General features: G+C 45.3%; 1 protein-coding gene across 7 annotated transcripts in view; it reads right to left on the bottom strand.

Moving 5' to 3' along the window:
* Positions 1-24,135, bottom strand: part of ITPR2 (inositol 1,4,5-trisphosphate receptor type 2) — a 301,374-nt gene that overhangs the window by 121,819 nt on the left and 155,420 nt on the right. For all 7 annotated transcript variants that reach the window (XM_056517619.1, XM_056517614.1, XM_056517618.1 and 4 more), the window contains exons 28-34: positions 22,938-23,063; positions 22,218-22,340; positions 21,192-21,392; positions 14,561-14,812; positions 11,836-11,961; positions 4,618-4,746; positions 1,446-1,566 (exon numbers count right to left, since the gene is read on the bottom strand). In XM_056517619.1, the coding sequence (XP_056373594.1) occupies positions 1,446-1,566; positions 4,618-4,746; positions 11,836-11,961; positions 14,561-14,812; positions 21,192-21,392; positions 22,218-22,340; positions 22,938-23,063 (1,078 nt within the window). The remainder of the gene's footprint in view (positions 1-1,445; positions 1,567-4,617; positions 4,747-11,835; positions 11,962-14,560; positions 14,813-21,191; positions 21,393-22,217; positions 22,341-22,937; positions 23,064-24,135) is intronic.

Raw genomic sequence — 24,135 nt, forward strand, 5'->3', positions numbered from 1 at the left:
GTGTATAACTACTATATATTATGATCCCATAGAGATAGCAGCAGTATACAGACAGAGCTGAAAAGGAGTTGTATGAGTACTATAAAGTCCTCATTCGATAAAGACAGAAGCAGCAGTATACAGATAGAACTGGGAAAGGAGGTATATAACTACTATATATTCTGATCCCATAGAGATTGCAGCAGCAGTATACAGATAGAGCTGGAAGGGAGGTGTATAACTACTGTATATCCTGATCCCATAGAGATTGCAGCAGCAGTATACAGATAGAGCTGAAAGGGAGGTCTATAACTACAACATATACTGATCCCATAGAGATTGCAGCAGCAGTATACAGATAGAGCTGAAGGGGAGGTCTATAACTACAACATATACTGATCCCATAGAGATTGCAGCAGCAGTATACAGATAGAGCTGGAAGGGAGGTGTACAACTACTATACTGTATATCCTGATCCCATAGAGATAGAAGCAGTAGTATACAGATAGAGCTGGAGGGGAGGTCTATAACTACTACATATACTGATCCCATAGAGATAGAAGCAGTAGTATACAGATAGAGCTGGGAGGGATCTGGGAGATAGTAGGAGGGATCTCATAGGTGATGATGACATCCTTCAGTGCATAAAAAGTCAGCTGACCCAGGAATGACCACTTCCTGGGACACCTGTAATTTTCTGTGGGTTAGACTGGTGATCACACGACCCAGTTACAGTAATGCATGCAGCTGTGCTGGACTAGATTCAGCACAAGGAGCAACATAACAAAATGTGATTAGAGTGAAAGGGTCTGAAGACTTTCTGAGTGAGCTGTATGACTGTGTTTGGTAAAAGATACATATATACTGTATATGGCTGTGATTATACAGCTCCAATACAATCCTATGTGTCTCCATGGTTACAGACTACAAACAAACCCTGTGTAGTCTGATCCTGTAGTCATATATTACTCCACTCACTCTGCTCCATTTAAGTCTGTTGGTTAAGTATAGGAGGAGGAGGGGCAGTAGTGACACATGACCATAGGATCTGACTACACAGGGTTTGTTTGTAGTCTGTTACCATGGAGACACAAAATAAAAAAGAAAGTTTTCATCCCATCATTCTGCAGTAAATACCTAATAATGTGAAAACAGAATTGACATTGCTCTCAGATTCACTACTGAAATTACTCATCGCTGCATTAATAGAAATAATGCTACCCAGCTTTTCCAGGATGCTGAATGGAAAAAATTTGAAAATCAGCAGCCTGGGAAAGCTGGATTTTGGCTTATTTTTCTAATGGTGGCCATACTGCTTTAACCCAGCTTTTCCAAGACCAGAAAGAATTAATAAACAGGTAATAGACACCTCTGAATCTTCAGGATTTACATGGTGAGGGGAACGTATTGCGGTAACCATCATGTGGGGCGTCTCCATGGGAGGATCGGCGCAGATGTTCACTCACCCACTTCTGCCAGGGTCTTTATACACGACTCCACCGAGGATTTCTGCGCCGGGTTCGGCCACGTGCAGTTGTAAATTCGGAAGGCGGACTGGAGGAGCTGGATGAAGACCGGCTGATGGGTCTACGGAGAGAAGAGAAGACGTGTGTGTGCGGAGGAGCTGAACTAAAGGGGGGCTCCACCTGTACACCACCAGGGTGTGACTACATGTATCCGAGCCCATCATGTGTGATACTGTGTGCTGAGCCCTGTATCTAAGCCTATCATGTGTGATACTGTGTGCTGAGTTATGTATCCGAGCCCATCATGTGTGATACTGTGTGCTGAGCCCTGTATCTAAGCCTATCATGTGTGATACTGTGTGCTGAGTTATGTATCCGAGCCCATCATGTGTGATACTGTGTGCTGAGCCCTGTATCTAAGCCTATCATGTGTGATACTGTGTGCTGAGTTATGTATCCAAGCTCATCATGTGTGATACTGTGTGCTGAGCCCTGTATCTAAACCTATCATGTGTGATACTGTCTTCTGAGTTATGTATCTGAGCCCATCATGTGTGATACTGTGTGCTGGGCCCTGTATCTAAGCCTATCATGTGTGATACTGTCTGCTGAGTTATGTATCCGAGCCCATCATGTGTGATACTGTGTGCTGAGCCCTGTATCTAAGCCTATCATGTGTGATACTGTCTTCTGAGTTATGTATCTGAGCACATCATGTGTGATACTGTGCTGAGCCCTGTATCTAAGCCTATCATGTGTGATACTGCCTTCTGAGTTATGTATCTGAGCCCATCATGTGTGATCCTGTGTGCTGAGCCCTGTATCTAAGCCTATCATGTGTGATACTGTCTTCTGAGTTATGTATCTGAGCTCATCATGTGTGATACTGTGTGCTGAGCCCTGTATCTAAGCCTATCATGTGTGATACTGTCTTCTGAGTTATGTATCGGAGCCCATCATGTGTGATACTGTGTGCTGGGCCCTGTATCTAAGCCTATCATGTGCAATACTGTCTGCTGAGCCATGTATCTAATCCTACTATGTACGATACTGTCTGTTGAGCTATGTATCTAATCCTACTATGTACGATACTGACTGTTGAGCTATGTATCTAAGCCTGTGTACAATACTGTCTGCAGCGCTATGTAACTAATGCTGTGTGATACTGTCTGCTGAGCTATGTATCTAATCCTACTATGTATGGCACTCTCTTTTAAGCAGTGTACTTAAGCCTTTTATGTGTGATACTGTCTCTTCAGCAGTGTATCTAAGCCTTTTATGTGTGATACAGTCTCTTCAGCAGTGTATTTAAGCCTTTTATGTGTGATAGTCTCTTAAGCAGTGTATCTAAGCCTTTTATGCGTGATACAGTCTGTTCAGCAGTGTATCTAAGCCTTTTATGTGTGATACAGTCTCTTCAGCAGTGTATCTAAGCCTTTTATGTGTGATACAGTCTCTTCAGCAGTGTATCTAAGCCTTTTATGTGTGATACAGTCACTTAAGCAGTGTATCTAAGCCTTTTATGCATGATACAGTCTCTTCAGCAGTGTATTTAAGTCTTTTATGTGTGATACAGTCTCTTCAGCAGTGTATCTAAGCTTTTTATGTGTGATACAGTCTCTTCAGCAGTGTATCTAAGCCTTTTATGTGTGATACAGTCTCTTCAGCAGTGTATCTAAGCCTTTTATGCGTGATACAGTCTGTTCAGCAGTGTATCTAAGCCTTTTATGTGTGATACAGTCTCTTCAGCAGTGTATCTAAGCCTTTTATGTGTGATACTGTCTCTTCAGCAGTGTATCTAAGCCTTTTATGTGTGATACTGTTTCTTCAACAGCGTATCTAAGCCTTTTATGTGTGATACAGTCTCTTCATCAGTGTATCTAAGTCTTATGTGTGATACAGTCTCTTCAGCAGTGTATTTAAGTCTTTTATGTGTGATACAGTCTCTTCAGCAGTGTATCTAAGCCTTTTATGTGTGATACTGTCTCTTCAACAGCGTATCTAAGCCTTTTATATGTGATACAGTCTCTTCAGCAGCGCATCTAAGTCTTATGTGTGATACAGTCTCTTCAGCAGTGTATCTAAGCCTTTTATGTGTGATACTGTCTCTTCAACAGCGTATCTAAGCCTTTTATATGTGATACAGTCTCTTCAACAGCGTATCTAAGCCTTTTATGTGTGATACAGTCTCTTCAGCAGTGTATTTAAGTCTTTTATGTGTGATACAGTCTCTTCAGCAGTGTATCTAGGCCTTTTATGTGTGATACAGTCTCTTCAGCAGTGTATCTAAGCCTTTTATGTGTGATACAGTCTCTTCAGCAGTGTATTTAAGTCTTTTATGTGTGATACAGTCTCTTCAGCAGTGTATCTAAGCCTTTTATGTGTGATACTGTCTCTTCAACAGCGTATCTAAGCCCTTTATATGTGATACAGTCTCTTCAGCAGTGTATTTAAGTCTTTTATGTGTGATACTGTCTTTTCAGCAGTGTATCTAAGTCTTTTATGTGTGATACAGTCTCTTCAGCAGTGTATTTAAGTCTTTTATGTGTGATACAGTCTCTTCAGCAGTGTATCTAAGCCTTTTATGTGTGATACAGTCTCTTCAGCAGTGTATCTACGCCTTGGCGGGAATGTGGCCAGCACAATGTGAATTCTTCCCTGCTCTAATGATCGGGGACAGATTTGCGCGCCCTGAGTGTGGATCAGTATTCGGGGCGCTCTTTCTCCGGCGGACGCCTCCGGACGCTCATTAATCCTCTCCTCGCCGTGGCCCTGAATTTATTTGAATGTCGTCCGGATTTAATAAATCACCGCTGGGAATGTGGAGACACGGACAATTAACGCTCTAACAATGATGGCCGACCGTGCCGCGGTAACTGCGACCGAAATGAGCAATCGGCCATAAGTACCGGGCTGACGGCCGGAGAACGCGGAGGAAATGCCATAAAGCGTAAAGCCGGATGATGGCGGATCAATGTGGGAAAGATTAACCCCTTCAGGGGCAGGACGCCTTCCTCCACATAATGATTCTGGTCATATCTTCTATTGCGCCTCCATACTTTACCCTGCAGCTCCACAATAATGATGAGTCCATGAATGGCGCCGTCACCTCCCCAGATCCGTATAACGCTCCGGTACTATTATACGCTGCCGGCCCTTTATCTCGGCTCACCTGCAGGCTGGTGCTGTTATCGGAGAACGGAGAGTTAAAGAATCCGCTGACGATGTTCATCACGGCCTCCGTCACGTACTTCTCCAGCGCCGTGTCTGCGTGTTTGCGGTCGGTGGTCGTGTTGCAAACCTATCGAGAAAGAACGAAATTGTATCTATGAGAGAGGGAGCTGCGAATGTCACGGAAACTTACCTGACCCTGCGGAACATAATATCAATCATTCTATGTGCGGAAACTTCTCTCCAGCATGAAAGGAAACATTGTATCATGTCATAAACTCTAGTCACATCTAAAGCTGCATCTATCTATCTCATATCTATCTATCTATCTCATATCTATCTATCTCATATCTATCTCATATCTATCTATCTATCTCATATCTATCTATCTCATATCTATCTATCTCATATCTATCTATCTCATATCTATCTATCTATCTCATATCTATCTATCTATCTATCTATCTATCTCATATCTATCTATCTCATTTCAATCTATCTATCTATCTCATATCTATCTATCTATCTCATATCTATCTATCTATCTATCTCATTTCAATCTATCTATCTCATATCTATCTATCTATCTCATATCTATCTATCTCATTTCAATCTATCTATCTCATATCTATCTATCTCATATCTATCTATCTATCTATCTATCTATCTCATATGTATCTATCTATCTATCTCATATGTATCTATCTATCTCATATCTATCTATCTATCTCATATCTATCTATCTATCTATCCATCTATCTCATATCTATCTACCTATCTCATATCTATCTATCTCATATCTATCTATCTCATATCTATCTATCTCATATCTATCTATCTCATATCTATCTATATCATATCTATCTATCTCATATCTATCTATCTCATATCTATCTATCTCATATCTATCTATCTATCTCCTATCTATCTCATATCTATCTATCTATCCATCTATCTCATATCTATCTATCTTTCTCATATCTATCTATCTCATATCTATCTATCTATCTATCTATCTATCTAATATCTATCTATCTCATATATATCTATGTATCCATTTCCCTCACAGAGCATTATCTATCTCCTATCTATCTATCTCATATCTATCTATCTATCTATCTCATATCTATCTAGCTATCTATCTCATATCTATCTATCTCATATCTATCTATCTATCTATCTATCTCATATCTATCTATCTCCTATCTATCTATCTATCTATCTCATATCTATCTATCTATCTATCTCATATCTATCTATCTATCTATCTATCTATCTATCTATCCATCCATCTATCTCATATCTATCTATCTATCTCATATCTATCTCATATCTATCTATCTATCTCTTATCTATCTATGTATCCATTTCCCTCACAGAGCATTGTCTACGATTGATACATGACAATAAATATATCTTTACTATATAAGTAGATAACAGATAGAAGGAAGCAGATCTACGGGATCAGACTACACAGGGCTGTATGTAGTCTGTCTCCATGGATACACATAGCTCTGTGAGGGAGCTGTATACACACAGGCCCTGATTTACTAAGAGTTGTGTAGGATTCTCTGTGGGGTTTAATTCTCTACAATTATTTCCCACGGTATTTACTAAGGTTTCCCTACATTTGATCTGTCTGGTTTTCCTCGGCTCAAATAAACCACATTGACCCTCATTTACTATTGCAAACCCGACATGTTTTGTTGGGTTGTGCGCCAGATTCTGCGCCAGCATTGTGCCAAAAAAAACCGAAAAAGGGGTGTGGCAGTCGTGAAAAGGGGCGTGGTCTCTGAAAAGGGGCGTGTTCCCGACATTTTTACAAAAACCCAACATATTTACTAAAGTTTCCACATAAAATGTAGTGGATTTCAGCTGAGGAAATCCCTACAGGTCAGAGCAGGTGTAAGAAAAACAAAATGTAGGGAAAGTGAAAACTGTAGGGAAAGTGAAAACTGTAGGGAAAGTGAAAACTGTAGGGAAAGTGAAAACTGTAGGGAAAGTGAAAACTGTAGGGAAACCTTAGTAAATACCGTGGGAAATAAATTGTAGGGAATTAAATCCCACAAAGAAACCTACACAACACTCTTATAAATGAGGCCATTATTTGTGGAAATCTTAGTTAATATGTTGGGTTTTTGTGAAAATGTTGGGGAAACGCCCCCTTTTGTGGCCCGCCCCTTTCCAGCCGGCCCCGCCCCTTTTCTGGTTATCTCAGTAAAATGCAGAGTTAGTCGGGTTTTTCTCAATTCTGGTGCAAGTTCTGGCGCAGACAGAATCTTGAGCACAATCCGACAAACCATGTCAGGTTTTCAATAGTAAATAAAGGCCGATGGCAGCGGATTCATTGATGTCTTTGTGGATTCTGCTCCCGATGTCCAATAAATGTGATTTACAGCCGCCATATATCCTGTATCTCCCCCACGCCATGTCAACCAGGAATCCTGTATCTCCCCCACGCCATGTCAACCAGGAATCCTGTATCTCACCCGCGCCATGTCAACCAGGAATCCTGTATCTCACCCGCGCCATGTCAACCAGGAATCCTGTATCTCCCCCACGCCATGTCAACCAGGAATCCTGTATCTCACCCGCGCCATGTCAACCAGGAATCCTGTATCTCACCCGCGCCATGTCAACCAGGAATCCAGTATCTCACCCGCGCCATGTCAACCAGGAATCCTGTATCTCACCCGCGCCATGTCAACCAGGAATCCTGTATCTCACCCGCGCCATGTCAACCAGGAATCCTGTATCTCACCAGCGCTATGTCAACCAGGAATCCTGTATCTCACCCGCGCCATGTCAACCAGGAATCCTGTATCTCACCCGCGCCATGTCAACCAGGAATCCTGTATCTCACCCGCGCCATGTCAACCAGGAACCCTGTATCTCACCCGCGCCATGTCAACCAGGAATCCTGTATCTCACCCGCGCCATGTCAACCAGGAATCCTGTATCTCACCCGCGCCATGTCAACCAGGAACCCTGTATCTCACCCGCGCCATGTCAACCAGGAATCCTGTATCTCACCAGCGCTATGTCAACCAGGAATCCTGTATCTCACCCGCGCCATGTCAACCAGGAACCCTGTATATCACCCGCGCCATGTCAACCAGGAACCCTGTATCTCACCCGCGCCATGTCAACCAGGAATCCTGTATCTCCCCCGCGCCATGTCAACCAGGAATCCTGTATCTCACCCGCGCCATGTCAACCAGGAATCCTGTATCTCACCAGCGCTATGTCAACCAGGAATCCTGTATCTCACCCGCGCCATGTCAACCAGGAATCCTGTATCTCACCCGCGCCATGTCAACCAGGAATCCTGTATCTCACCCGCGCCATGTCAACCAGGAATCCTGTATCTCACCAGCGCTATGTCAACCAGGAATCCTGTATCTCACCCGCGCCATGTCAACCAGGAATCCTGTATCTCACCCGCGCCATGTCAACCAGGAATCCTGTATCTCACCCGCGCCATGTCAACCAGGAATCCTGTATCTCACCCGCGCCATGTCAACCAGGAATCCTGTATCTCACCCGCGCCATGTCAACCAGGAATCCTGTATATCACCCGCGCCATGTCAACCAGGAATCCTGTATCTCACCCGCGCCATGTCAACCAGGAATCCTGTATCTCACCCGCGCCATGTCAACCAGGAATCCTGTATCTCACCCGCGCCATGTCAACCAGGAATCCTGTATCTCACCCGCGCCATGTCAACCAGGAATCCTGTATATCACCCGCGCCATGTCAACCAGGAATCCTGTATCTCACCCGCGCCATGTCAACCAGGAATCCTGTATCTCCCCCGTGCCATGTCAACCAGGAATCCTGTATCTCACCCGCGCCATGTCAACCAGGAATCCTGTATCTCACCCGCACCATGTCAACCAGGAATCCTGTATCTCACCCGCGCCATGTCAACCAGGAATCCTGTATCTCACCCGCGCCATGTCAACCAGGAATCCTGTATCTCACCCGCGCCATGTCAACCAGGAATCCTGTATCTCACCCGCGCCATGTCAACCAGGAATCCTGTATCTCCCCCGCGCCATGTCAACCAGGAATCCTGTATCTCACCCGCGCCATGTCAACCAGGAAATTCTGTATCTCACCCGCGCCATGTCAACCAGGAATCCTGTATCTCACCTGCGCCATGTCAACCAGGAATCCTGTATCTCACCCGTGCCATGTCAACCAGGAATCCTGTATCTCACCCAAACCATGTCAACCAGGAATCCTGTATCTCCCCCGCGCCATGTCAACCAGGAATCCTGTATCTCACCCGCGCCATGTCAACCAGGAATCCTGTATCTCCCCCGCGCCATGTCAACCAGGAATCCTGTATCTCACCCGCGCCATGTCAACCAGGAATCCTGTATCTCACCCGCCCCATGTCAACCAGGAATCCTGTATCTCACCCGCGCCATGTCAACCAGGAATCCTGTATCTCACCCGCGCCATGTCAACCAGGAATCCTGTATCTCACCCGCGCCATGTCAACCAGGAATCCTGTATCTCACCCGCGCCATGTCAACCAGGAACCCTGTATATCACCCGCGCCATGTCAACCAGGAATCCTGTATCTCACCCGCACCATGTCAACCAGGAATCCTGCATCTCACCCGCGCCATGTCAACCAGGAATCCTGCATCTCACCCGCGCCATGTCAACCAGGAAATTCTGTATCTCACCCACGCCATGTCAACCAGGAATCCTTTATCTCACCCGCACCATGTCAACCAGGAATCCTGATTCTCACCCGCACCATGTCAACCAGGAATCCTGTATCTCACCCGCGCCATGTCAACGTGGAATCCTGTATCTCACCCGCGTCATGTCAACAAGGAATCCTGTATCTCACCCGCGCCATGTCAACCAGGAATCCTGTATCTCACCCGCGCCATGTCAACCAGGAATCCTGTATCTCACCGGCGCCATGTCAACCAGGAATCCTGTATCTCACCCGCGCCATGTCAACCAGGAATCCTGTATCTCACTCGCACCATGTCAACCAGGAACCCTGTATCTCACCTGCGCCATGTCAACCAGGAATCCTGTATCTCACCCGCGCCATGTCAACCAGGAATCCTGTATCTCACCCGCACCATGTCAACCAGGAATCCTGTATCTCACCCGCGCCATGTCAACAAGGAATCCTGTATCTCACCCACGCCATGTCAACCAGGAAATTCTGTATCTCACCCACGCCATGTCAACCAGGAATCCTGTATCTCACCCGCGCCATGTCAACCAGGAATCCTGTATTTCACCCGCGCCATGTCAACCAGGAATCCTGTATCTCACCCGCGCCATGTCAACCAGGAACCCTGTATCTCACCCGTGCCATGTAAACCAGGAAATTCTGCATCTCACCCGCGCCATGTCAACCAGGAATCCTGTATCTCACCCGCGCCATGTCAACCAGGAACCCTGTATCTCACCCGCGCCATGTCAACCAGGAATCCTGTATCTCACCCGCGCCATGTCAACCAGGAACACTGTATCTCACCCGCGTCATGTCAACCAGGAATCCTGTATCTCACCCGCGCCATGTCAACCAGGAATCCTGTATCTCACCCGTGCCATGTCAACCAGGAATCCTGTATCTCACCCGTGCCATGTCAACCAGGAACCCTATATCTCACCCGCGCCATGTCAACCAGGAATCCTGTATCTCACCCGCGCCATGTCAACCAGGAACCCTGTATCTCACCCGCGCCATGTCAACCAGGAACCCTGTATCTCACACGCACCATGTCAACCAGGAACCCTGTATCTCACCCGCGCCATGTCAACCAGGAATCCTGTATCTCACCCGCGCCATGTCAACCAGGAATCCTGTATCTCACCCACGCCATGTCAACCAGGAATCCTGTATCTCACCCGCGCCATGTCAACCAGGAATCCTGTATCTCACCCGCTCCATGTCAACCAGGAATCCTGCATCTCACCCGGACCATGTCAACCAGGAATCCTGTATCTCACCCGCGCCATGTCAACCAGGAATCCTGTATCTCACCCGCGCCATGTCAACCAGGAATCCTGTATCTCACCCGCGCCATGTCAACCAGGAATCCTGTATCTCACCCGCACCATGTCAACTAGGAATCCTGTATCTCACCCGCGCCATGTCAACCAGGAATCCTGTATCTCACCCGCGCCATGTCAACCAGGAATCCTGTATCTCACCCGCACCATGTCAACTAGGAATCCTGTATCTCACCCGCGCCATGTCAACCAGGAACCCTGTATCTCACACGCACCATGTCAACCAGGAACCCTGTATCTCACCCGCGCCATGTCAACCAGGAATCCTGTATCTCACCCGCGCCATGTCAACCAGGAATCCTGTATCTCACCCACGCCATGTCAACCAGGAATCCTGTATCTCACCCGCGCCATGTCAACCAGGAATCCTGTATCTCACCCGCTCCATGTCAACCAGGAATCCTGCATCTCACCCGGACCATGTCAACCAGGAATCCTGTATCTCACCCGCGCCATGTCAACCAGGAATCCTGTATCTCACCCGCGCCATGTCAACCAGGAATCCTGTATCTCACCCGCGCCATGTCAACCAGGAATCCTGTATCTCACCCGCACCATGTCAACTAGGAATCCTGTATCTCACCCGCGCCATGTCAACCAGGAATCCTGTATCTCACCCGCGCCATGTCAACCAGGAATCCTGTATCTCACCCGCACCATGTCAACTAGGAATCCTGTATCTCACCCGCGCCATGTCAACCAGGAATCCTGTATCTCACCCGCGCCATGTCAACCAGGAATCCTGTATCTCACCCGCGCCATGTCAACCAGGAATCCTGTACCTCACCTGCGCCATGTCAACCAGGAATCCTGTATCTCACCCGCGCCATGTCAACCAGGAACCCTGTATATCACCCGCACCATGTCAACCAGGAATCCTGTATCTCACCCGCACCATGTCAACCAGGAATCCTGTATATCACCCGCACCATGTCAACCAGGAATCCTGTATCTCACCCGCACCATGTCAACCAGGAACCCTGTATCTCACCCGCGCCATGTCAACCAGGAATCCTGTATATCACCCGCACCATGTCAACCAGGAATCCTGTATATCACCCGCACCATGTCAACCAGGAATCCTGTATATCACCCGCACCATGTCAACCAGGAATCCTGTATATCACCCGCACCATGTCAACCAGGAACCCTGTATCTCACCCGCGCCATGTCAACCAGGAAATTCTCAAACAGCTTCCAGATGTGGTTACTGGTGTAGATCTCCTTCATCTCCACCTCCGTGTCCACGTAACAATGGTTCACAAAGTTCACATAGGCGATCTTCACCTGAGGAGAGAGGAGGGGGTCAGAGGAGGCCAAAATATCTATTATCTATCTCATATCTATCTATCTCATATCTATCTATCTATCTCATATCTATCTATCTATCTATCTCATATCTATCTATCTATATCTATATCATATCTATCTATCTCATATCTATCTATCTATCTATCTCATATCTATCTATCTATCTATCTATCTCTCATATCTATCTCATATCTATCTCATATCTATCTATCTATCTATCTATCTATCTCATATCTATCTCATATCTATCTCATATCTATCTATCTATCTATCTATCTATCTCTATCTATCTCATATCTATCTATCTCATATCTATCTATCTCCTATCTATCTATCTCCTATCTATCTATCTATCTATCTATCTCATATCTATCTCATATCTATCTATCTATCTATCTATCTCATATCTATCTCATATCTATCTCATATCTATCTATCTATCTATCCACAATGATGTAGATGGACAGGCTTTACACTAAGCAGTACTGCCATCCCTTCATACTTTAGGGCTATTTCCTAATTGTTTCTGATTTTCGGTGCGGTCTCTATCAGTCTAAGGTAGTGGTAGGAGACAATGTTCTGCAGATCTGTGGTTACAGTTCACACTGTCAGTTCTCATCTCCTAATGACCCAACTCATCAGCCATCACCGCAGGGAACCAGTGATGTCACCAAACTATGACCTCATCGAGAGCGCAGAACCGAATATGTGAGCGATCTGTACATAACTCAGGATCAGTACAGGATAAGTAATGTAATGTATGTACACAGTGACCTCACCAGCAGAATAGTGAGTACAGCTCTGGAGTATAATACAGGATATAACTCAGGATCAGTACAGGATAAGTAATGTAATGTATGTACACAGTGACCTCACCAGCAGAATAGTGAGTACAGCTCTGGAGTATAATACAGGATATAACTCAGGATCAGTACAGGATAAGTAATGTAATGTATGTACACAGTGATCTCACCAGCAGAATAGTGAGTACAGCTCTGGAGTATAATACAGGATATAACTCAGAATCAGTACAGGATAAGTAATGTAATGTATGTACACAGTGATCTCACCAGCAGAATAGTGAGTACAGCTCTGGAGTATAATACAGGATATAACTCAGGATCAGTACAGGATAAGTAATGTAATGTATGTACACAGTTACTCCACCAGCAGAATAGTGAGTACAGCTCTGGAGTATAATACTGGATATAACTCAGGATCAGTACAGGATAAGTAATGTAATGTATGTACACAGTGACCTCACCAGCAGAATAGTGAGTACAGATCTGGAGTATAATACAGGATATAACTCAGGATCAGTACAGGATAAGTAATGTAATGTATGTACACAGTGACCTCACCAGCAGAATAGTGAGTACAGCTCTGGAGTATAATACAGGATATAACTCAGGATCAGTGCAGGATAAGTAATGTAATGTATGTACACAGTGACCTCACCAGCAGAATAGTGAGTACAGCTCTGGAGTATAATACAGGATATAACTCAGGATCAGTACAGGATAAGTAATGTAATGTATATACACAGTGACCCCACCAGCAGACTAGTGAGTACAGCTCTGGAGTATAATACAGGATATAACTCAGGATCAGTACAGGATAAGTAATGTATGTACACAGTTACCTCACCAGCAGAATAGTGAGTACAGCTCTGGAGTATAATACAGGATATAACTCAGGATCAGTACAGGATAAGTAATGTAATATATGTACACAGTGACCCCACCAGCAGAATAGTGAGTACAGCTCTGGAGTATAATACAGGATATAACTCAGGATCAGTACAGGATAAGTAATGTAATGTATGTACACAGTGACCTCACCAGCAGAATAGTGAGTACAGCTCTGGAGTATAATACAGGATATAACTCAGGATCAGTACAGGATAAGTAATGTAATGTATGTATACAGTGACCTCACCAGCAGAATAGTGAGTACAGCTCTGGGGTATAATACAGGATATAACTCAGGATCAGTACAGGATAAGTAATGTAATGTATGTACACAGTGACCTCACCAGCAGAATAGTGAGTACAGCTCTGGAGTATAATACAGGATATAACTCAGGATCAGTACAGGATAAGTAATGTAATGTATGTATACAGTGACCTCACCAGCAGAATAGTGAGTACAGCTCTGGGGTATAATACAGGATATAACTCAGGATCAGTACAGGATAAGTAATGTAATGTATGTACACAGTGACCTCACCAGCAGAATAGTGAGTACAGCTCTGGAGTATAATACAGGATATAACTCAGGATCAGTACAGGATAAGTAATGTAATGTATGTACACAGTGACCTCACCAGCAGAATAGTGAGTACAGCTCTGGAGTATAATACAGGATATAACTCAGGATCAGTACAGGATAAGTAATGTAATGTATGTACACAGTGACCTCACCAACAGAATAATGAGTGCAGCTCTGGAGTATAATACAGGATATAACTCAGCCCACTGATCTCTATGGTCTCCATGTAATGCGTTATTTTTCCTGGCACTACAATACTGCGCGGTCAGACACCATGTGACGGTATAACCTGTATGCCTCCTACCTCGGGTATGCAGTCGTCATGTGTCACCACCCTGACAATGTCGTCCAGGGGCAGGAGGGAGTTGCACTTGATCTCGGTGTAGACGTTCTTGCCCTCGGTGCAGGCCGCCAGCAGCTCTACCAGGGTGATGTGATAGGCCAGGGGCCCGCTCTCATCCACCCGATCCCGCTCCGAGCACATCATCTGCAGGAGGATCGGGAAGGAAGCTCGGTCGTTGTAGAAGATGAGGACGTCCTCTCCGCCATTAATCAGCTGAAAACACCAGATAGAAAGAGAACCGGCTCAGGGGCTATACACCATATATTGTCATTGCAGCTCCCAGGTACCTCACACAGCTTTCCCAGAGTCCTGAATGGCAAACTTGCCTATTTATATTTCTACACTCTCGACGTAGTCTTGGTCTTAGGAAAGCTGGGTGACAACTAATATGGCCATCGATACACCTCCAACAGCGGCTGTCACACAACTTTTCCAGTCTCTGGCCCATCTGATGGGGTCTCTCTCTGATATGTCAAAAGCTTTTTAATGTAGCGGTAACACTTTAATTGCAGCCACATTGGTTGCCATCCAGCTTTACCGGAAACAGATATAACGTAGTAGGACTCGATTATTCTACAAAAGCTCTCACAGCAGTGATCATACAGCTTTCCCAGAGTTCTGAATGGTAGAAGTGCCAATTTATATTGATACATCCTCCTTTTAACTTTAGCTTGTAGTTTCTCAGTTATACCTATTCTTGGGAAAGCTGGGTGACAACTAATATGGTTGCCATCACCCAGCTTTTCTAGAGATCTGCCTGTGTATACAATAATAAATAAATCTAACTGCGGCCATATTGGTGCGTCCTGGCTTTCCAAGAAACAGATATAACTTTGTGATGATCACACAACCTTCCTGGAGTCCTGAATGGCAAATCTGCCTAGTTATATTGCTATCACCCCTCATAACTCCTCTGCATTAGCATAACTCCCTATTTATTATGTTATATCCGTTCTTGGCAAAGCTGGGTGGCAACCAACATGGCCGCCTAAAGCAGCCGTCACCCAGCTTTTTTAAAGATCAGCCTATCTGCCTGTACATACATAACCACATAACTTGGCAGTTGTATCTAATCTTAGGAAAGCTAGGTGACAGTCAATATGGCTGCCGACAGCAGCCATCACCCATTTTTTTTTTTTTTACACAGGACCCAGAGAGTATTCTCTAAGGCAGATCTGTCAAGACCTAACAGTGGCCATATTGGTAGCCACCCAGCTTTCCCGGAAACTTAGAACAAGTCAGTTATTCAAATTATCTCCATAGCTGCATAACTTGGCAGTTGAATCCAATCTTGGGAAAGCTGGGTGAAAACTAATATGGCCACGGACAGCAGTCATCATCCGGTATTTTTGAAAATGGGATGTATCTCTGAGTCAAATCTGTCAGGACCTAACAGTGACCATATTGGTAGCCACCCAGCTTTCCCATAGACTCAGAACAAGTCAATTATTCCAATTAACTCCTCCATAGCCGCATAACTTGGCACCTGTATCTAATCTACCTAACCTCATCTACCAGACCTAACAGCGGCCATATAGGCCACCACCCAGCTTTCTCAAAAGCCTCAGAACAAATCAATTATTCCAATTAACTCCTCAATAGCCGCATAACTTGTATCCAATCTCAGAAAAATTGAGTGACAACCAATATGGCCACCGAAAGCAGCTGTCACCCCGCTTTTTTGACACAGGACCCAGGGACATATCTCTAAGGCAGATCTGTAAGGACCTATTGGCGGCCATATTGGTAGCCACCCAGCTTTCCCATAAACTCAGAACAAGTCATTTATTCCAATTAACTCCTCCATAGCCGCATAACTTGGCAGCTGTATCTAATCTACCTAACCTCATCTACCAGACCTAACAGCGGCCATATAGGCCACAACCCAGCTTTCCCAAAAAACTCAGAACAAATCAATTATTCCAATTAACTCAATTTGACACAGGACCCAGGGACATATCTCTAAGGCAGATCTGTAAGGACCTTTGTCGGCCATATTGGTAGCCACCCAGCTTTTCCATTTATTCAGAACAAATCAATTATTCCAATTAACTCATAACTTGGCAGCTGTATCTAATCTACCTAACCTCACCTTACCAGACCTAACGGTGTCCATATTGGTCGCCACCCAGCTTTCCCCAGAGACAGATCAAACTTTGATCCAGTCTTATTATCCCAATTAAAAGTATAAGGCGACTTCTAGTCAGGTGAAATGAATAGCGATGGATTCGGTAATAAACCCTGCACCCCTCCCCCCCCTTCTTCTACTTCTTCCTGCACCGCAGACAAAGCGGTTGCGGCGTTAATGGCCGGGAATTGTTATGTAAATGCGAACTGCGTAATAGTTAAAAGGGGATAAAGGAATAAAAAAAATAAAAAAACCTTCATCGCCAAATGAAAAGGTTGAGAAGCGAATTTTCCGCCCCACAAAGGTTACTCTTGTAAGAAGTTTTGCGCTTCTCGCTCCAAAGTTCCAGTCCTTCTGGCAAAGTGGCCGTGTTTTTCGGGTTTTTTATTTTTTTTTTTTGTTCGCGACTTGACTCATTAGCTTGATTTTCTCTCCCCGTCCTTTGTCTACATCCGATAGTGAAACGTTTGCAGGAAAAAAAAAAAAAAGAAAAGAAAAGGCGATGGCGGTCTATTATACGCGCCGGGGCGACGCGATATCTGGTGTCAGGTGTCAGTCATCTTAATTGCTAGCGAGTCTTTATGTCAAAATGGCTGATTACTCCCGCGACGCTGCGGGGACGGGGGGGGGGGGGGGTCTAGTCATCGCCGTCAGACAGGGAACGGGGTGTCCTGCGCAATGTAAAGCCGCTTCGTGATACCTGGTGGGCGAGAAGCGTGAACCGGTGGCCGGGGATGTTAAATCCGGTGCAACGATGTCGTCTCTATTCTGCTTTCCCGGAACCCAGAAAGGGGCATGTGAGAAGTCAGGTAGGGATGTAACTGTGTTCCCTGAAAAATGACAACACCCATCGTGTTCTGAGCAGAGTAGATTCATTACAATAGTGTCCTTCTTTCCCAACAAGGGTGCCTCCAGCTGTTGCGAAACTACAACTCCCAGTATGCCCGGACAGCCGTTGGCTGTCCGGGCATGCTGGGAGTTGTACTTTTGCAACAGCTGGAGGCACCTTAGTTGTAAAACACTGCTCTCGCTGTTGCAAAGCTACAACTCTCATTATGTCCTAAGCAGAGTTGATCCGTTACAATAGCGCCCCCCAACCTGTAGTTCACTAGCTGTTGCTAAACTACAACTCCCACTGTGCCGTGAACAGAGCCAATCCAGTACAACAGTGTCCCCCGAGCTTTAGTTCACTAGCTATTGCAAAACTACAACTCCCATCATGTCCTGAGTGAAGTCATTCCAAGACAACAACCTGTATCTCTCTAGCTGTTCATAAACTACAACTCCCATTGTGTCCTAAGCAGAATTTATTCGTTACAATAGCGCCCCCTACCTGTAGCTTACTAACTATTGCAAAACTACAACTCTCATCACTCTCATCCATTACAACAACCTGTATCTCTCTACCTGTTGCTAAACTACAACTCCCATTGTGCCCTGTGCATAGTCGATCCGTTACAACAGTGTCCCCGAGCTTTAGTTCACTAGCTGTTGCAAAACTACAACTCCCATCATGTCCTGAGTAAAGTCATTCCATTACAACAACCTGTATCTCTCTAGCTTTTCATAAACTACAACTCCCATTGTGTCCTAAGCAGAATTGATTCCTTACAATAGCGCCCCCTACCTGTAGTTTTGCAATAGCTAGAGAGCTACAACTCCCATTGTGCCCTGAGCGGAGTCAATCCATTACAGTAACCTGTATATCTCTACCTGTTGCTAAACTACAACTCCCATTGTGCCCTGAGCATAGTCTATCCATTACAACAGTGTCCCCTAACCTTTAGGTCCCTAGCTATTGCAAAACTACAACTCCCATCATCTCCTGAGTGAAGCTGTTCCATAACAACAACCTATTTCTCTCTAGTTGTTCATAAACTACAACCCCCATTGTATCCTAAACAGAATTGATCCATTACAATAGCGCCCCCCCCCCAAACCTGTAGCTCACTAGCTATTGTAAAACTACAACTCTCATCATGTCCTGAGTAAAGTCGTTCCGTTACAACCTGTATCTCTCTAGCTGTTGCTAAACTACAACTCCCATTGTGCCCTGAGCATAGCTGATCCCTTACAACAGTGTCCCCCGCGCTTTAGTTCACTAGCTATTGCAAAACTACAACTCCCATCATGTCTGAGTGAAGTCATTCCATTACAACAACCTGTATCTCTCTAGCGGTTCATAAACTACAACTCCCATTGTGTCCTAAGCAGAACTGTTATGTTACAATAGCATACCCCTCCCCAGACCTGTAGCTCCCTAGCTATTGCAAAACTACAACTCTCATCATGTCTTGAGTGAAGTCATCCCATGACAACAACCTGAATATCTCTAGCTGTTGCTAAACTACAACTCCCATTGTGCCCTGAGCATAGCCGTTCCGTTAAGACAGTGTCCACTAAGCTTTAGTTCACTAGCTGTTTCAAAACTACAACTCTCATCATGTCCTGAGTGGAGTCGATTCTTTACGACAGTGTCCCCCCAGCTGTAGCTCTATGCATGTTGCAAAACTACAACTCCTATCATTCCCTAAACAGAGCTGAACAACTAAAACAGTGTCCCCCCAACCTGTACCAATCCAGCTGTTGCTAAACTACAACTCCCATCATGCCCTGATCAGCGTCAAACCATTAGGACAGTTTTCCTCAACCCTTTGATTTCTGGCCTTTGCAAAACTACTACTCCCATCATGCCCTGAGCAGAACCGATCCATTATAGCAGTATTTCCCACACTTTGTCTTTCCGGCTGTTGAAAAACACCCATCATATCCTGACAGCTTAAAGGGGTATTCCAGGAAAAAAAATATTTTTATATATCAACTGGCTCCAGAAAGTTTAACAGATTTGTAAATTACTTCTACTAAAAAATCTTAATCCTTCTAATAATTATCAGCTGCTGAAGTTGAGTTGTTCTTTTCTGTCTGACAACGGTGCTCTCTGCTGACATCTCTGTTTGTCTCTGGAACTGCACAGAGTAGAAGAGGTTTGCTATGGGGATTTGCTTCTTCTCTGGACAGTTCCCGAGACACGTGTCATCAGAGAGCACTTAGAGAGAAAAGAACAACTCAACATCAGCAGCTCATAAGTACTGAAAGGATTAAGATTTTCTAATAGAAGTAATTTACAAATCTGTTTACCTTTCTTGAGCCAGTTGATATATAAAAAAAGTTTTTTTCCTGGATAACCCCTTTAACAAGAAGGGTATGCCATGCAGGATCCTAGGAAAGCTGGATTCTAGTATAGAATTACTGCATTAATGGCAGTAATAAAGTCTTTATTAAAGGGGTACACCTGCAAAATGAAAAGTATATCCTATCCCCAGAACAGGGGATAAGTTTCTTATTGTGGGGGGGTCCCACCGATAGGTCCCCACCGCGATCTCCTGTACGGGGGTGGTTTCTCACCCCTTCAGCCCCCACCCTCAGGGTCCTGTGGACAGGTTAAAGGGGTACTCCAGGGAAATAAAACTTAAAGAGGTACTCCACTGTTCAGCGTTTGGAACAAACTGTTCCGAATGCTGGAGCCGGGAGCTTGTGACGTCATAGCCCCACCCCCTCATGACATCACGCCCCACCCCCTCAATGCAAGTCTATGGGAGGGGGCGTGACGCCCCCTCCCATAGACTGGCATTGAGGGGGCAGGGTGTGATGTCATGAGAGGGCGGGGCTATGATGTCACAAGCTCCCGGCACCAGCGTTCGGAACAGTTTGTTCCAAACGCTGAGCAGCGGAGTACCCCTTTAAAGGGGTACTCAGGTAGAAAACTTTTTTTTTTTTAAATCAGCTGGTGCCAGAAAGTTAAACAGACTTGTAAATTACTTCTATTAAAAATCTTAATCCTTCCAGCACTTATTAGCTGCTGAATACTACAGAGGAAATTATTTTCTTTTTGGAATATAGAGCTCTCTGCTGACATCAGAAGCACAGTGCTCTCTGCTGACATCTCTGTTCATTTTAGGAACTGTCCAGAGCAGCATATGTTTGCTATGGGGATTTTCTTCTACTCCGGACAGTTCTTAAAATAGACAGAGATGTCAGCAGAGAGCACTGTGCTCGTGATTCAGCAGAGAGCTCTGTGTTCCAAAAAGAAAGTAATTTCCTCTGTTGTATTCAGCAGCTAATAGGTACTGGAAGGATTAAGATTTTTAATAAAAGTAATTTACAAATCTGTTTAACTTTCTGGCACCAGCTGATTTAAAAAAATAAATAAAAAAAAGGTTTCCACTGGAGGACCCCTTTAAGTTTTATTTCCCTGGAGTACACCTTTAATACCGTCACTTTATGATCATTGGGGACCCCGTCCGATCGAAACTTTCGATGCATCTCAAACTTTTTTAAAGTGACAGATACACTTATAAACATGTGTTGATGTAACCAATCAGATCGCTGCATTCAGGTGACAACCAGTATGGCTGCCATGTCTCTTCCTTAAAGCGACAGTACCCATTTATAGGGATGCCTCACCTCCGTCATCACCACGTCCTGGCTTTTCTTCACATACTTCCCGTCGGCTTTCACAACGGTTTGTAGGAATCGCAGGTATTCCACGTGGCGCCCGTGAGTCTCCACGCAGTGCACGAAGTGCTGGACCACGCGGTCGCTGACCTCGTTGCACAGATGGTAGTTGTTCATGAAGATGTGCCGCATCGTCTCTGCTTCCAGAAGCTGCAGGAGGAAATGGGGCGGAGAGTTAAAGGGGTACTCCGCTGCTCAGCGTTTGGAACAAACTGTTCCGAACACTGGAGCTTGTGACATCATAGCCCCGCCCCCTCATGATGTCACGCCCCGCCCCCTCAATGCAAGTCTATCGGAGGGGGTGTGACAACTGTCATGCCCCCTCCCATAGACTTGCATTGAGGGGGCGGGGTGTGACATCATGAGGGGGCGGGGCTATTACATCACAAGCTTCCGGCTCCAGCGTTCGGTTTGTTAAAAATGCCGAGCAGCGGCGTTGGTTTCTTATTCTGGACAACCCCTTTATGAGCAAACTATATTGTCCCCCCAGCCCCCGCTACCTGAACACTTGATCTTAGGCTTATACTAGCCCACCGAGCCTCTTAAAGGGAACTTGGCATGTTGGCAAAATGCTATAAAATCTGCAAGAGCAGGAGAAGCTGAGCAGATTGATATATATATTTATGGGTAAAAAATTCTGTAGATCTTGTCTTTTATTAATTAAAATGTATGCTCAATCTGGGTTTAGGAGTCCAGTGGGCGGTCCTATGCTAAGGGAACACCCACTGGACTATTAAACCCCAATAAGTTCTGCTGAACATTTCCCCACATATATGTATATCAATCCGCTCAGCTCCTCCTGCTCTATAACATGCTGCCCCCTCCCCAGACATGACTGCGTTTTCGACAGGCCAAGTTGTTCTTAAAGGGGAATACCGACCTAAGACCTAAAAACGCAAGAAACAGAACAATACGCCTGAAAAATTTGACAAGCACCAGGACCTCCTGCAGTGGCCGCCCGTATAGACCACTTACCCCCGGGGTCAAGAAGAGGTTGAGGTTTTTGTGAAGAAGCGTTTGATTTTGGGAATTTCCTCGGCAGAAGTTTTGCAGGAAGTTGTGAGCGAGGGTCATGATCTCATTCATTTTATCATCCGTCTGAAAAAAGAAGATATACGGGATGAATTGGCGCAACCGGTTACATTCTAAAATGTTTTAATTATATTATATTTAATTATAATTAATTTAAATATTATAATTAATTTAAATATTAAATTATACTGATTGCCCCAACTAATCAGGGTGCCTCCAGCTGTTGCAAAACTACAACTCCAAGCATGCCCGGACAGCCAAAGGCTGTCCGGGCATGCTTGGAGTTGTAGTTTTGCAACAGCTGGAGGCACCATTTAAAAAAACAACAACAAAAAAAACACTGTCCTACAGACATGTCAAAATTTAAGATTGGTCGGGGTCTGAGTGATCCCTAGAACGAGCAGGGAGAGAAGATTTCAGCTAGGTCCATTTCTCCCCGCTCTCCCATAGACTTACATTGTAAGTTTGTCTCACTTCGCGCACTCTTCTCCGCACTCCTTCTAGCGATCAGCAGGGGTCTGAACGCTCAGACCCAGACAGACCAAAGTCTTGACATGTCTCTAAAACATGTCTAAAGTTTTTGGTTTTATTTTAAAGTGACAGTGCCCAATTAAACCCCGAGAAGAAACCCCCCCCCCCTCCCCCTAGTCATAGTTTACCAACCTTCTCATAGGGAATCTGCAATAGATCCAGGACCACCGAATGGGCCCCCATGTTCTTCAATAGCCGCTGCTGCTGGTTCCGTCCCTTCTTACTCTGAGAACAGAGCTTACTCAGCCGGATCAGAATCTGCAAAACCGACAAACCGCTTTAACTGCATTCATTTACAGCAATACTAAGGGGACATGTCAAAAATTTCGATCGGTCAGGGTCTGAGTGTTCAGACCCCGACCAATCGCTAGACAAGCCGAGAGAAGCACGTTCCCTACGGGCTCTGTGCCATGTAACAATACGGCTTCCCATGTAAGTCTATGGTACTGTCTTCGCCCAGATTGAGTGCCTTACCCCCACTTCCCAGTTCTTGCGAACGGTCAGGGTCTGAACATTCAGAACTTGACGAATAAAAACTAATAAAAACTGATAGCGTTTTTCGCCTAAAGCATTTGATCGTGGGGGTCCAACCGCTGTGACCCCTACAATCTTCAGAATGAGGCCCCGCCTCCCCCCACTGCATGAAGCTTATCACACTTTAGTCCATTCTTCCTGCTCACTCTTCTACACTATGTAGATCGCCAAGGAAACAAGGCAGGGTCAGAATACACAGGACAGGGTCAGAATACACAGGACAGGATCAGAATACACAGGACAGGATGAGACTACACAGGACAGGATCAGACTACACAGGGCAGGATCAGACTACACAGGGCAGGATCAGACTACACAGGGCAGGATCAGACTACACAGGACAGGATCAGACTACACAGGGCAGGATCAGACTACACAGGGCAGGATCAGACTACACAGGGCAGGATCAGACTACACAGGGCAGGATCAGACTACACAGGACAGGATCAGACTACACAGGACAGGATCAGACTACACAGGGCAGGATCAGACTACACAGGGCAGGATCAGACTACACAGGGCAGGATCAGACTGCACAGGGCAGGATCAGACTACACAGGGCAGGATCAGACTACACAGGGCAGGATCAGACTACACTGGAAAGGATCAGACTACACAAGGCAGGATCAGACTACACAGGACAGGATCAGACTACACACGGCAGGATCAGACTACAAAGGACAGGATCAGACTACACGGGACAGGATCAGACTACACAGGGCAGGATCAGACTACACAGGACAGGATCAGACTACACACGGCAGGATCAGACTACAAAGGACAGGATCAGACTACA

This window comes from Hyla sarda, chromosome 4, assembly GCF_029499605.1.
Source record: "Hyla sarda isolate aHylSar1 chromosome 4, aHylSar1.hap1, whole genome shotgun sequence".
NCBI classification, from domain to species: Eukaryota; Metazoa; Chordata; class Amphibia; order Anura; family Hylidae; genus Hyla; species Hyla sarda.